The 15,386-nt window shown below is 41.2% G+C and overlaps 1 protein-coding gene across 1 annotated transcript; it reads left to right on the plus strand.

Moving 5' to 3' along the window:
- Positions 1 to 1,948: 1,948 nt before the first annotated feature.
- Positions 1,949 to 10,808, plus strand: gcat (glycine C-acetyltransferase). The gene is made up of 9 exons (XM_084072132.1): positions 1,949 to 2,220; positions 4,568 to 4,698; positions 4,794 to 4,895; positions 5,505 to 5,651; positions 7,633 to 7,787; positions 8,277 to 8,359; positions 8,972 to 9,143; positions 9,868 to 9,989; positions 10,445 to 10,808. The coding sequence occupies exons 1-9, from the start codon at positions 2,013 to 2,015 to the stop codon at positions 10,594 to 10,596; spliced, it is 1,272 nt and encodes a 423-aa protein (XP_083928258.1). The 5' UTR covers positions 1,949 to 2,012; the 3' UTR covers positions 10,597 to 10,808.
- The last annotated feature ends 4,578 nt before the right edge of the window (positions 10,809 to 15,386 follow it).

Raw genomic sequence — 15,386 nt, forward strand, 5'->3', positions numbered from 1 at the left:
GTAATCATGCCTAGAACCACTAGTTGAGAATCAGTGCACTAAATGACCTGGTGACCTAAGATGACACATCAATGTTGTCACTTGTCAGTTACTGGGAAGTCGGAGGTCAAGACATTCCACAGAAAAGGGAGTTTGAATATCAAGAAGGGGAAGTGTAACGGAGTCATTATCTCACTCATACAAATCATTTGAGTTCTTATAACTATACATAGTTGTAAACAGATTATAATGCATTATAAGTATGTTTATAATGCATTATAGACACATACAGAATGCATAGCAACTTGGAAAGTGTTAGCCAAAAAATAATCTTAGGCCATATCCACACCCAACCCAACACAACAGCAGTGGTCTGTCATGTCAGGGTGGTGGTCCATGGTTATATACAGTAGTGGAAAAAGTATTATTTGTTTTACTTAAGTAAAAGTATCAACACTGCAATGTAGCTATAAAGAATACATCACATGGATGCACCTGGGACGTATCATCGGTGTTGTAGCCTGGGGTCATAGGGTGTTTCGGCCGGGTCTCGCAACATACACCCTCGCCCAGGTGACCCAGGCTGGGTTGATCAAGCCCCAACTTACGTCCCAGGTAGCTACCCACGGTCAGTCCTATAGGGAAAGACAGGGCTAATCAGTCCGCTTCTCCAAAACTACTCTGCCGGAACTCGGGGGAGGCTCTGGCACGTGGCGGGACTATAGGCTCTGTGGGTGGCCTCCTGGCCGGGCTCCTCCTTCGTCTCATCAGGTCCAGGACCTGAGCACAGTACCAGATCCTCTGCACCATCCCAATCCAAACATTTCCTTCTGGCGTGATGGTTCCTTGGGCCGATACCACTAGATTGGGCCAGGCAGAAAGAAATACTCTGTTACAAGTAAAAGTCTGGAATTCAAAATGTATTAACATCTTTTGAAAATAGCAGATCTACAAGCTCACAACATGTCCCATCATTGTGAGCTTAGAGTTTAAATAGGGCTGAAGTGGTTAATGGTTAATGTACTAAAGTGTTCAAATAATTGTAGTGGAGTAAAAGTGCAATATTTGCAGTGGAGTAAAAATACTGAAAATTGGAAATACTCCAGTAAAGTACAAATACCTCAAAATTGTACTTAAGTAGCCTACACATGTACTTAGTTACTTTCCACCACTGGTTATATATATATATATATATATATATATATATATATATATATATATATATATATATATATATATATATATATATATATATATATATATATATATATATATTATGTGTTGACCTCTTCAAGTGCAGTTCAAGGTGGTCTCTGTAGTGTAGTGTGTAGTATCCTGTCTACCAATATTTAGACATAGACATGCAAGCAAACATGTTTGGCAACAGGTTCCCCAGCACACTGAAGCGACAGGTGCTCTGGCTTTTAATTGGACGACCTCGGTACGCCCACTGAAGTTACATAGTATCCTGTGACGTCAGTTATGGGATCAGCGTTGCCAAGTCTGCTTATTATAAGCGACTTTGGGCTTGTTTTCCTCCAAAGTTGCTTGTTAAATATTGGTAGTTGCGGCTTGCGGGTTTGGGCTTATTTCTAAACTAAAGTGTAGTTGCTTATTTGGGCGTGTTTCCCACTGTTGCTTAAACCCAGTGGTTCTCAAACATGTTCATGTAAATGACCCCGAAATGAATATGTATTTGTCCACAGACCCCCCCCCCCCCCCATCTAAAGATATGTTATGCCAAGGACCCCCATACCAGATTGTGATATTCAAAAATATTCAACATTTTTCACTTTTTTCAATAGCAGTTCTAAAAGCTAGATCTGCTATTTTCAAATAGCTGACGAGTAAAAGTTGCTAATGTATGTCGCTTCCTTTGAGCTTGCTTTCATAGACCCGGTTGCTTGTTTCTCTCTCCAACCCTGGCAACACTCCGTGCCCTGTGACGTCAGGCATAGGGTCGTTGTAATCTTCCTCGCTGTGTGTGTGAGTGAGTGACTGAGGACAATATTTTGACAAGGAGTTTCACCATCATGTCTCTCCGCACAGCTGTCCGTGGGTTCGGTAACCCCCTCCGGTGTGTTTTAAGGTCTTCTGCACGGGGTTACGCCGCAGTGGCCGAGGCCAGGGTGGTTCTGGAGAACGAACTGGACGGGATCCGCGCCGCGGGGACGTGGAAAGGAGAGAGGATCATCACGTCCCAGCAGGGTCCTCATATCAGCGTGGACGGTAGTCGTGGCAGTGAGTATTATTCCATGTGTTGATGTCGTCATTGATTAACCTCAGGTGACACTTGGACCATAGCCACAGATGCATTAACAGTGGTGGGAAAAGTACTCAATTTTTAAACTTAAATTAAAGTATCAATATACTGCAATGTAGAAATACTCTAGTAGCTAAAGTTTTCAAATAATTGTAGTGGAGTAGAAGTACAATACTTTCCTCTGACATGTATGGGGTAGAAGTAAAAGTATTGTAAATTGTAAATACTGAGTAGAAAAGTAAAAATACCTCAGTACTGACAGTACTTGAGTACATCTACTTAGTTACTTTACACCATTGGTCATTGATCATCTACCTCAGATGACACTTGGACCGTGTCACATATAAATTGATATAAAACTAAATACCGCTACAGATTGATTTTTTTTTTTGCATTTCTTATGACTAGAGTTAGACGTACGTGTACAACTAATACACCATATGTCAGCCTTATTTCATTTACCCAGGCATAGGCTCGCTTGCTGATATAATATCTTGTGTGCCACACAAGATATTTTACATAACATAAAATCATCCTGAATAATGATATATGCCAGTGGTGGAAAAAGTACTATTTTTTTTAACTTCAGTAAAAGTATCAATTGCAATGTAGAAATACTCAAATAAAAGTCTGTTAAAAGTAAAAGTACTCGTTATGCAGAATGTCCTGTTTCACAAGTTATCATATGTCTAAAATCTATTAAGAAATCTTTGAAAATAGCAGATCTTGTGAAGTTGTAGATCGGCTATTTTCTAAAAGCCAAAGTTTAAATAGGGCTGAATATGGGGTTGATGTATGTTTTGTAATAATAATCAAAATCTATAAAGAAACTCAGTAAATGTACAATATTTGCCTCTGAGATGTAGTGGAGTAGAAGTAAAAGTACAAAAAATTGGAAATACTCAAGTAAAGTAAAAGACCTCAAAATTGTACTTAAGTACAGTATTTGAGTAAATGTACTTAGATACTTTCCACCACTGATACATGCCCACTATAGGTTGGTGGTTGCAACAATTTGGACCTATATCAGTGAGTCAGAGTAGAGACAGAATTCGTGCTACCTTGTCATCCCGGTTATTGTTTGCTCATAAACCTTTGCGAAAAACTGACAGTGCTCTTTTTATGAATGGTATCTTGGCTGCAGGGCATTCATGCAGCTGACTTTGTGTTGAATTTGTCTTTTGTGTGTCTCCTTTCCCTCATCTTTTATGTCGTGCTGCCTTTATTGTTCACAACGCCTCACACTGCGAGGCGTTGTGAGCTTGTAGATTGGCTATTTTTGGCTAAAGTTATAAGAGGTATAGAGGGGAAAAGGGCAGACCAAGTAAAAAAAGTCGGAAGCACCATTTTATGCAATATAGAGGGGGTCCCTGCTTCATCTCTCTCTCAGCTAGGGGGTCCTTGGTCTGAGTTGGGTGGAAAACCCCTGCCGTAAGCAGATTCCCATGAATGTTTCCCTGTGTCCAATAACAGTTATAGCAGGTCCCACACTATCAGGCCCTCTGTCATTTAGACAGAGGACATCTGATGCTGACAATGACCTGCTTACCTCAGAGGTATTTACCAGAGGGCCATATGACTTTGTTAAGTGAGTGAAGGGCCACACATTGAACAATTGCAATGAAATGTGGAACATTTCAACACATAGTGCTGAATTATGTTTAAACTGCATTAATTTGATAGACATGACGGGTTGCTTTACTAATAGACTCCTTTCCAGATGCCAGTTCCGGCCTCCAGGCCGTATGTTGCCCATGTGTGTCTTATACCCTTGGTTCCCCAGGGGTCCTTGAGGGAGTTCCAGGGGGTCCCCAGCTAAATGATGGATAGTAAGGAACCAAATGGACCCTTAGGGGTCTGTAACTCTGAGAGTGTACAAATGGACCCAAATCCATTTGTACACTTGCAGAGTTAAATTAACATTGATTTTACTATTTCAATTGGGGTCCCAGAGAAATGCCATTAAATGGGGGTCCGTAGCCTAATGCATGTCAAACTGGGGGTCCTTGAAATTAAAATGGTTGAGAATCTCTGCTAGAGCCGTAACAATCTTCTCTTATGGGGGTCCCTGGCATATCTTTTCAAATGGGGGTCCGCGGGCTAATAAGTGTCCATTTGGGGGTCCTTGACATGAAAAAGTTTGAGAACCACTGTCTTATACTATGTAATAAAAGTATTCTCTGTCTGTCTGTCTGTCTGTCTGTCTGTCTGTCTGTCTGTCTGTCTGTCTGTCTGTCTGTCTGTCTGACTGTCTGTGTGTGTCGCTCTCTCGCTCTCTCGCTCTCTCTCTCTCTCTCTCTCTCTCGCTCTCTCGCTCTCTCACAGGCATACTGAATTTCTGTGCAAACAACTACCTCGGCCTCTCCAGTCACCCAGAGGTGATACAGGCAGGCATCGAGGCGCTCCAGACGCACGGCGCTGGACTGAGCTCCGTCAGGTTCATCTGCGGCACACAGGTTTGATGCCCTGAATACTGATCAGTCAGCACATTTTGTTTCACACACTGGCGTTTATTGACTGTCTCATTTATAATCCACATGTGATTGTCAAGGACATACACAAAAACCTGGAGCAGAAGCTGGCACAGTTTCACGAGAGGGAGGATTGCATCTTGTATGCCAGCTGTTTTGATGCCAACGCTGGGTTGTTTGAGGTACGGCTTGAAGACTGTTCACCACCATGTGGCCAGCAATTTAATAAATAATCATATATCTATCACTGTATTCAGATGTATGCTTGCTTTGACAGTTTAAAATGTCTAGTAATCACATACTTCATCTAGTGAGTTGGACATACCAGTGGTCCAGTGATCTAGTTAACCCATTAAGACCTGAGGCCGATTCTACAAATGTCTTCTAAATCCTAAAAGTTTTCTGAAAAACGTATGTTGCTACATCAGTGGTGCTCAAACCGTTGGCCGTGGACCCCCATCTCAAAATGTGTTCCAGGGACCCCCAGAAGCAAAGATTTAAGTTAAAAATGTTCGCTTTAAAATAATATAGTCAAAGATGTGCACAAATTGTCACGATTTTTCAAAAATAGCAGATCTACAAGCTTGTAGCGTGGCCACGAAGTGACGCACTATGAGCTTGTGTATCTGTTATTTTTGAATAGCCAAAGTATAAAATAATGCTTTCTAATCTAAAATGACACAGATGCTTTCCCGGTTTTAATGGGTTACTTTATTTCAAATAGAACTTGCTAGAAGTGTTTTGCATCTCATTCATTAGAAATGCTTGAGCCTTGGTCACTGTACTTGCAGGTTATGTTAGGCCCAGATGATGCGGTTCTGTCTGATGAGTTGAACCACGCCTCCATTATCGATGGGATCCGACTTTGTCGTGCCAAGAGGTTCCGCTACAAACACATGGACCTCAGTGATCTGGAGACCAAACTAAAAGAGTCCCAGGTAACGAAACAAAACAAATCCACTGCTACGGTATGCAGAAACATGATCTAATCATGGAATTGATTGTGATCTTTTGTGTGGTATAGCAGTGGTGTTTTAATTTTGGAGATTTTTGGAGTTTCATTTCATTTCATTGAAATTACCTTATTGTTTTACCTCTAACCAGATGTACCTATTTATGTAAAGCTAAATCTATCATATCTCTGCTGTCCAGCGCGAACCTGCTAACTCCAAAACGCTCATTGTTCAGGAAACGAAAAAACAAAATATACGTTTTTCAGGAAATTAAGAAAACCTTATATTTTTAAAACAAAGCAATACTGCCTCGTCAAAGTTGGTAGAGTGACTTTATATATTGTCAGATACTTGCATGTGTCATTATATTATCAACACTTTACCCAAATCGCGGGTAAATCAACACTTTACCGCAAGAGGAGTTAGTTGTTTCAGACGAGCAGAAATCAAGCTGAAGTGGAGTTAGGTGTCCAAACAACAATAGCTCCACTTGCTGCTGAGGGAGAGATTTCAAAAGGGTACAAATTCCCAAAAGCTAACAATGGATCTCCAAGCTCACAATGCATCACAACAATGTGTGAATTAATGCCCTGATGCTTCATGACACTTATTATATAGGCCTACAATAATAAACAGGACTTTAAATATTACAATAACTTCTGCAAAGAGGTAGTAGAACTACCAGACAGAAATGCTATGAACGCCTTTCTTCTTGTCACATTGCTCTCCTCATTAAACACTTCATAGATTTTAGAAATATAATTACTTGTTTTCATAACATTAGCGTCAGTGCTAAGTTTGATAAACAGGTACACTGCATAGTTTTAACAGACTACGGGGAGTTTGTTTACGTGGTCCTCGTTCACTGCGCATCGCGCTCTGCTCATGCTGTGAAAAGGCAGCGCTGTAGAGGAGAGGGGGGAGTTGTTTGTTTTTGACGGACAGTTTGAGGATCCAATGGAGTTGGGAGTTTTCGTCAGAGGTGCTTTTTAATACTTTTCATTGGTTCAAATGTTTTGATTTTTTACACAGACCTAAAGGGTGTTCAATAGCGTTGATTTATGAAAAAAAAAAAAAGATGAAAATGGAGTTAGCTGGTTCGTCCTGGACACCGGCGATATAATATTAATACTGCATCACCTGTTGTCAAACAAATACCTTCAGAAAATACAAAGGCTTTGCTATCTCACCTAGAGATAAGGTAAGATGTTTATTGTCATTGTATTTAGAATACAACAGAATTTTGTTTAGTGCACCCACTTCATCATCATCATAATAATATCTCAGATTTATGTAGCGTTTTTGTACGTACTCAAAATACGTGGTCTAATGGTTCTAGATTTGTAATTTTATTTTTTAATCTCTGTTTAAATTCAATTATTGCTGCCTCAAATTCTCCTCACCTTTCATCCATTTTGGGTTTTTATTTTTGGGATCTAAAATGCCTTCTTGGAACAAACTCATTTTGAATTATCTTAGCGGTTTCCGAAAGATTTTCGTATTCATTATCCAAATCACTATAGTTTGAAGGCTGGTGGCCTAATCCTACCTCTCCCACAGGGCCTGAATTCACTTGTTCCACTTAATTCACTTAAGTCTTTCTCTTAAACATGCAATGCTTTTCTTACAGTTTGTTACAATTTGTTAATTTAAGGTCTAATCTGTTTACTTTGTGATGACTGTTTGCTAATGTTCCTCCAATTGCTAAATTGTAATTCAATTTTATCTATTACGTAATGCTAAATCCAGTATATTATTCCTTTGAGTTACTGTATTTATGAAAGGCACAAGGAGGTATACTCTGGATGTGGACAGGAGAGATAGTCTGAGTCAATCACCTAGGGAATAAATACAAAAAAGTTACTTTACGCTGATATTCTTTGATTTTTGGTGGTGGGCAACACATGTTTACTGATCTGACCTTTTAATGAGTTTGAACATCGTTGATTTCTATTTTGTTCCGCAGTCGTCTCGTATGCGCCTGGTGGTGACAGATGGCGTGTTCTCCATGGACGGAGATGTTGCTCCTTTACAGGGCATCTGTGACCTGGCTGAGCAGTACGGAGCCATGGTCTTCATCGATGAATGCCATGCCACCGGCTTCCTGGGGTCCCGGGGCAGGTAAGTGATTTTAGTTGAGTCTTATTTCACAACAATTTCACATAGTGATGCTACGGGGTCAGAATTGGAGTCACTGTATTGTTTAGTGACTATAAAGAAATGTATCTTGACAATGTTGTTGCAGGGACCTCATTTTGTTACTTAGGAGGAAAACAGGATTATTATAGAAAAATATATACTAAGGTAATGGTGTATAGTACACAGTGTGTTGGCCATTGGTTATGTGACATTAGAACAAAATAGTTTCCTTAGGAATATGGTAAATTATTGCCTAGAACAGGCAAGGCGCATGGAACTGAAATTGAGTAGTTAAACCACTTAATAGCACCCTGGATTAGATTCAATGTCATATAATATGCCACACACAACAATCTTTACAGTTTATGATATGATACATCATAACTATAGCTCTGGTTAGATCTTACTGTAATCACCAGAAGCTAATGTAAGGAGATACACGGTAACAGTGGTGTTAAATGTTGTTTTCAGAGGAACAGATGAGCTCCTGGGAGTGATGGACAGAGTTCAAATTGTAAACTCCACTCTGGGAAAAGCGCTGGGAGGAGCAGCTGGTATGTGCCTCTTTTTTCGCTTGAAATAAATTACCATACTTTCATAACACAATCTGTTCCTTTTTCTGCACATGGCGTCCAAGGAGCATCACTATAACAATGCTTTGACTAAGTGGCAAGAGGCAGATGGATATATTTTGGAACACTATCAGCTGATATTAGCTTATTACAAATCTGTAGTGGCGAATATGTTGTATGATATTGAAATACAATGCAGTACATAATACAGAAAGAAGCACTTGAGGTCAATTAGAAACAGTGTCACCATTATTACAGTTTGTAATATTGATTGCAATACTCTTGACCAAAACGTTTCCCACTATGTAAATACATTTTCAGTTTTTGCACCGGAAGAGCCTCTCCAGTAAACAAACCTATTATTTATAATTCTCTTTTCAGTATAACCCCAACAATAACTGTGACATCCATGTCACCCATGCTTCTCACACTCACTTGCTACTCACTTGGTAGCTACTGCAGCTAGTCAGCCACGTAGCTCTTGAGTTAACCAAACCGAAGATTATCCGCCAGGTATTGGGCATTTTATAAAATGTCATTAATGTCTCGTAGTTCCATTTCATGTGAACATAACGGTCTTCTGCATTCTGTCAGGCGGCTACACGGTAGGCCCCAAACCGCTGATTGACCTCCTGAGACAGCGCTCTCGGCCATACCTGTTTTCCAACTCCCTCCCCCCTCCTGTGGTGGGTTGTGCCACCAAGGCCGTGGAGCTGCTGCTCGCGTCCAGTGAGATCGCCCAGAGCATGACGGCCAAAACCATGAGGTAGGTTTTACAGGGTGGGGGAGTGGAGGGCAAAACTTTATGTCTTGGTGAAAGTAGGAGGACGCTCGCTCACACTTTATCACTGCCGTGGGTGGAAACCAAACTTTGGTTTTGTTGATCTTCATTTGTATCAAATTAAAGGTCAAATACTCAGGTGCCCATTAGGCCCTTTCAAAATGCATTCTATGTTCTCAAAAATGCATTCTTGCCCTTTTTAAGATGTTTATCTTGAAAAGGCAGATATGGAGTTTCTCCCTAACAGCATTATTGTGCAGTAGTTTACACAGGCCCACTAACAAAAACAGATAAGCCTCACTTGAGTTTGTTTTTGCACAGAATACATATTGATAAGTTGGAATTAAAAGGAAGGTTAAGAGGAGAAACTGTACAGCCTTTGGAGTCCATTTATGTCTCTTTCCCAATATTGAGCTCGCTTCCTGTTTAAGGGAATTTCATAATCCATGTGTGCTAGGCCAGAGTTCTTGTAAGCATGTGGGAGGAATCACTCTGTTTCTTATCTTACTCAACCATGTCAAAGAGTCAAGAACACCCACACCCTTCCTCTTGTTATAACTGTTTGTAATAAATTGTTTTCTCATGCATCTCAAGGTTGCTTAACCCTCATTCCAATTTTTCACATTATTACATACAAGCATACCTACCACATGATACAGTACATGTATCCATTACAAAATGTTGTATATTTCCTCCTCTCCTCTCTTAGGTTTAGGAACCGGATGACTGAGGCTGGGTTCACCATCTCAGGCACAGCTCACCCCATCTCTCCTGTGATGCTCGGGGAGGCGAAGCTGGCTTCTCTCATGGCTGACGACATGCTGAAGCTGGGTGAGACAGTTATGAATATTTGGCCCTGTGGGCTGGGTGTATTTGTGAACTACAAACTAATGGACATTGGGTTTGTTTTATTTGTTTGACCCTGACAGTGGCGGATGTAACATTAATCTGCTCTACAATCTGCTAAACATGCAATAAGTGTTTTAGCAGTGGATGATGTTCTGGCTCTGCCAGTTTTCATGGATTCAAGTTACAAATGCACTGATCTGTGTCGACCAGTAGAGGGAGACTTAAAGTCTTGGGTCACAAAAAAATAAGCACAGAATAGCAACTCACTTTTTGTTTGAAACATTACTGATTTCCAACCTTGACCACAGTGACATATTTCAATAATATCGAGCACCAGATGGAAATTAATGTATTGGAAATGGGCCATATAAACTGATACTGTACATGATCTTATAATGTCAATAGTAGTTTTATAGCTTGTTTTGTCCTCTTCTCAGGTGTATATGTGATTGGGTTTTCGTTTCCCGTGGTACCAAAAGGCAAGGCCAGAATCCGTGTTCAGATTTCAGCAGCCCACACTGACGAGGACATTGACCACTGCGTTGATGCCTTCATACAGACAGGCAGAAAACATGGAGTTGTATCCTAAACAAAGCACTACTGAGGAAGCTGATGCGTCCATCGATGGGAAAATAAATGGATCCGCTTGCGCTTGTAGAACATTTGGTCTGTTACAGAGCATGGACTGTTACTAACGAGACTTGTACTAAAGATTTAGTTACATTGGAAGGTCAGTTGGCGTTAACGTGATCTTTTTGTGTCTTTTCTTATTTCTAGCTGAATAAAGGACTTTTGCCGAGACATGATTTCTTTTTTTTCTCCTCCTGAGCTACATGTCCTTAAAAAAGGTATATTGGAAAGTAAACAGTTTGCTTAAGAGGTACAGATCTCTCTCTCTCTCTCGGCTGTCAAAAATAAAGCTGTCAGAGGTTTTGAAATGTTTAATTCCAACTCCTACTGTACATGTAAAGCCAAATGTCAGGCCGGTTTGCGCTGACCTCAGGGATCTCCATATATGGGCATAATGTGACGTAAGGCTCATTTCAGAAAGTGTAGCATAACAGTGATGTATGACCTTAGGCATGTGCATATTTGGGCATAATCGGCCGCCCGCCTTCCACAGACACAACGGTTCATCTTTTTTGCCATTTTCATTGACCGAAAAAATACTTAAAAGCAACAGAGATTAGAAGTATTGCTATTGGTCTATGATAAGACTGTGACGTAGTGCTCCCATTGTGACGTAACTGTTGAATGTACAGTAAAATATATAGCCGATAATATTATCGATTTTCTCTATCTCTCGGTATTGCTGCACAAACCTTCCTTAAAGTACTTTTAATATACAATACCCAGATTAACTCTTTGGCTCACAACTCTTTCAGGATATTGACAATGATACTCTTGTCGATCAAGAAGTTAACTCTTATCATCTTGATAATCTGTCTTCTGATTGGTGGAGGTCAGTCCACATCTATATGGAACAGAGGCGAGGAGGAGACAGCTGAGTTACGAATGCTCTTTGACCCAGACCTTGTTAAGGAACATGTTAGCTTGAATGACGATCATGGTATGAAGCCTTTCCCTGTTGTTGTGCCTCCCTGCTTGTTGGAGAACCTGGAGGAGGAGGAATGTATTCCTCCTGAAGATGAGGTGATTGTCACACTGGTGAATAACTACAGGTCAATCCAATCCATATTTGGGCAAGACTGATGACATCAATATGATGTCAGAGATTCTGACTACTATATATAGCGGTGTTGACACCTTTTGTTGATGTTTTTGTGTTTACATACACACACGGTTCATATATATTTGTATAAATGAAAGATTTTGAGGTTCTAGACGGTCACAGAAGGGAACGTATCAGGCTGGAACAAGTTTCCAGGGTGCTGGATCAAGTTTCCAGGGACTTGGAGGAAATATCCAACTCCCTGGACAGGCTGTCCAAGCCTGCCAATGGACAGGCTTGGCCTTCATACTTTGGGCCTGGTATTATACCACCTCCTAGAGAGGATTGACCTGGTGAGACTCAGGGAGAATCCAGTGGGAATTCTGTGAGAGATTTTATGTTAAAATCTCCAGATCATGTCCAACGAGGACCCCCATCAACAGAGCCAAAAAATTATGGCACCTCTCCCTTTGGGGCCCCACGCTTGCCCAGGTCCCTTGCCCAGGTATTCCATCGTCAGACCCCGCAGAGCGATCCAGATGCTGAGAAAAGGGAAGACAGAGTTCCTGTTTCTGAGGTGTCTTTGGGAGGGCATTTGGATCCGGTTCGTTCCTTCTTCCAATCCAGTCTGTCACTGTTACCAAGGTGGTGAAATGTGATGGCACTGTAGTGGAACGTCGGACAGTCAGAGACGGCTATGGTTACAAGGAAACCACAGTTACACGTTCAGGAGGCCCTGCAAGCCAAGAGCCATCACATGATCAAAGTGGTCCTCTTATTCCAGCGGGTTAAAGGAGAGATCCAGTCATTTTAGGTGTTTGCTTTGATGTGTTGCTAATCACTCACCAACATACCAGGGGCAGTTGACTTTCTTCATAGAAGCCCGTTTTTTCATAGAAGCCGTGGAAGCTAGTCCTCGGTGTTGCCAGATTCTGTGAGAGAAACAAGCAACCAGCTCCATGTCGTTCTGCATGAACGGCAGCTCATAAGGGATATTCAGTGCATGTTTGATTGTCAGGACACTGCATAATGAGGATAAGTGGAAAAAACGAACTTTGGAGCTGCTAAAATAGGCGAGATTCGTTTATACACATGACTCCATTATACCAGTGGAAGGGGTCTCCACAATAGACAACAGGGGCTTCTATGAAAAAAGTCAACTGCCCCTGGTATGTTGGTAAGTGATTAGCGACACATCAGAGCAAACACCTAAAATGACTGGATATCTCCTTTAAAACACTAGTCCTGAGATGCGGGATGATTCGTTTTTCTCCAAGTACTTAAAGGGTTTGTGGTTTGCATAAATATACTGTTTCATGTTTTACGATAGCAGTACCCTTTCCATTAAGCCGCCTAGAGTACATGCTGTCAATCCTGTTGACTAGTGATTCTTCTTGCTTCCAAGATGCTGGTTGAACTGTTATTTCCTTTTTTACATTATTATTTTCCGCTGTGGCAAAATCATAGTTAACTAGAAAATGTGCTCCTCGGAGCACAGGTCTCCGCCAGGCGAGGTGGTAAAACTGTTCCTGATTAGTTCTGTCTTACCTATTTATATTACATATTGTGATGTCACGTGAAGCTTGACCAATGTTAGGTGTTCACAGACCATGTGCACGGACACACACGGACGGACAAAGTGAAAACATACTCTCCACCATGCCTTCGGCCTGGCGGAGACAAAAATATGGCAAAATACAAAGTCAAAAACATAAAACCTATGTAGAACAGCATGGGAAATCTTACCAGAAACTGGACAAAATTGTTTGGGCATGCTGCCAGTAGGCTGGGGAAGTAACTCCCTCCACATTTCCCACATTATACATTATAGAACTTTTATTTTACAGTGGAGGTCAATGACTAAGTGGGCTGACACTTTGCCCAAATATGGAGATGAATGTGACATCACAGTACTCACATAATCGATAACTGACATCAGACTGGCCACCACGCCATTGTTTCACTTCCCAACAATTCATTTTACATGAATAAATAGGCCATGCTTCTGTGTTCTTTGTTGAATGGAAGTGACACATGGCTGCAGCATAGTGGCCCACCAAGTGTGGTGGTGTGGCGCAGGAAATTATTATAGAAAATGTGCTCCTCGGAGCACAAGTCTCCGCCAGCAAATATTGGAATTTATTCCAAGCTTGGAACTTTGACGATAGTGTGTACGTCAGATGGCACATTGACTGCATTACCGTGGATTGCCTTGAACTTGTTGGCAACTTGTTGGCAAGCCAACAAGTTTCATGAAGGCAATACGTTGACTTACCAACCTTTCCTCTAACGGGTGCAAATCCTGCAGTTCTCGGGGTATGGCATCCAGTAATAAGTTGTTAGCCCAAGCCTGTGGAGGGAGTTTCCCCATTTTAATGGAGCGATGACATGTCACATGTGTGACAGATCCAAGTGTTGTTTTGCTTGATTGCAGTTGGGTCTTTGTCCAGGAGACTTACAGTATCTATTGTTGCTGTGTACTTTGCAGGTTTTAACTTTACCACTGTTTCTCTGTAGAGCATTCGTTCACAGGAGAAACAGACATAATTGGGTCCACTTTCTGACATCTTCTTTAAGAATGCGGCACCAGCTTCATCAGCTTGAACGTCTTCTTGTTCTTTAGGTGATCTGTAGCATCTCTTCTTATTGGTGTAAATCTGCTCGTTGATTTTCATCTATTGAATACTGTGACCAGTGCCTTCTTTTCCTTTCGATGTTCTTTACAGACTCTTGTACTTTTTCTTCCAGAGAATGTAGCAATCTTTGCTGTGTCATGTTGTCAGCATTTGTGGCTCGTCTTTGTTTTTTGTCATTTAGGGATTCAAGTGGTCTTTGTCTCTGTTTCTTAGCTTTGGCTTTCTGCTGTCGGCATTGCGCCTTTGCTTCTTCATGAGGTTTCAGACGATAATTTCCTGCTTCTTCAGTTTGCGTAATGAGAGTTAGTTTCATTGTGTGATCTCAGCTGTGATCTCAGCTGTAATCTCAGTTTGTACTGGAAAGTGCTGTTCCTGACTGTTCCCGAGCACAAGTCTCCGCCAGCAGCAGGATTTTTGGTAAGGAATTTATTCCAAGATTGGAACTTTTTCTGCTATCTCCTACTAAATGTTAGCTTGGCTGATGGCACTGATGTCACTTCGAAACATGCACCGCAATGTTTCGAAGTGGCTCACCTATTTATAGGTATGTATTTCGTCATGCGTCTCGCTAGGCAATCAAAGCACACCCTTTCAACATATTGTCACGTGTCACGTGAAGCTTGACCAATGTTAGCTTGGTGGAACCAACGAAAATCAAACGAAAACATACTCTCCACCATGCCTTCGGCCTGGCGGAGGCAATTATTATAACACCTCTCATTTTACTACACTTACTTTTTGAAGAGTGTGATCAAAATTTCAGCACTAGATGGCAGTAGTATAAAGTAAAAGATGATAATTAGTCAGCCCTACAGTATATTATACTGGGCAGAAGTTGACACATAATTCCTTTCATCTGGCATGAGGAATTGGCCATCTAAAAAAATGGTGATATGCTGCATGTAGTGCACAATTATTGCCTACAATGGCATCCAGAATGGGGACACCAGGTTCAAAGTGGTTAAGGCTCTGTTCCGTTTAGTGTAGCAGAGCATATAATAGCAATCTCTGGAGTGCAAAGGACGTAAGCTACATTTCCAGAATTTTACAGGAGAGCAAAAACAAACTTTT

Source organism: Gymnoscopelus microlampas (assembly GCF_963454915.1).
Source record: "Gymnoscopelus microlampas genome assembly, chromosome: 11".
NCBI lineage: Eukaryota > Metazoa > Chordata > Actinopteri > Myctophiformes > Myctophidae > Gymnoscopelus > Gymnoscopelus microlampas.

Coding starts and splice junctions, on each gene's coding strand:
- gcat (XM_084072132.1), top strand. CDS start 2,013: ATGTCTCTCCGCACAGCTGTCCGTGGGTTCGGTAACCCCCTCCGGTGT. Junction 4,699..4,793: donor GGTTCATCTGCGGCACACAG/GTTTGATGCCCT, acceptor GTGATTGTCAAG/GACATACACAAAAACCTGGA. Junction 9,144..9,867: donor ATGACGGCCAAAACCATGAG/GTAGGTTTTACA, acceptor CTCCTCTCTTAG/GTTTAGGAACCGGATGACTG.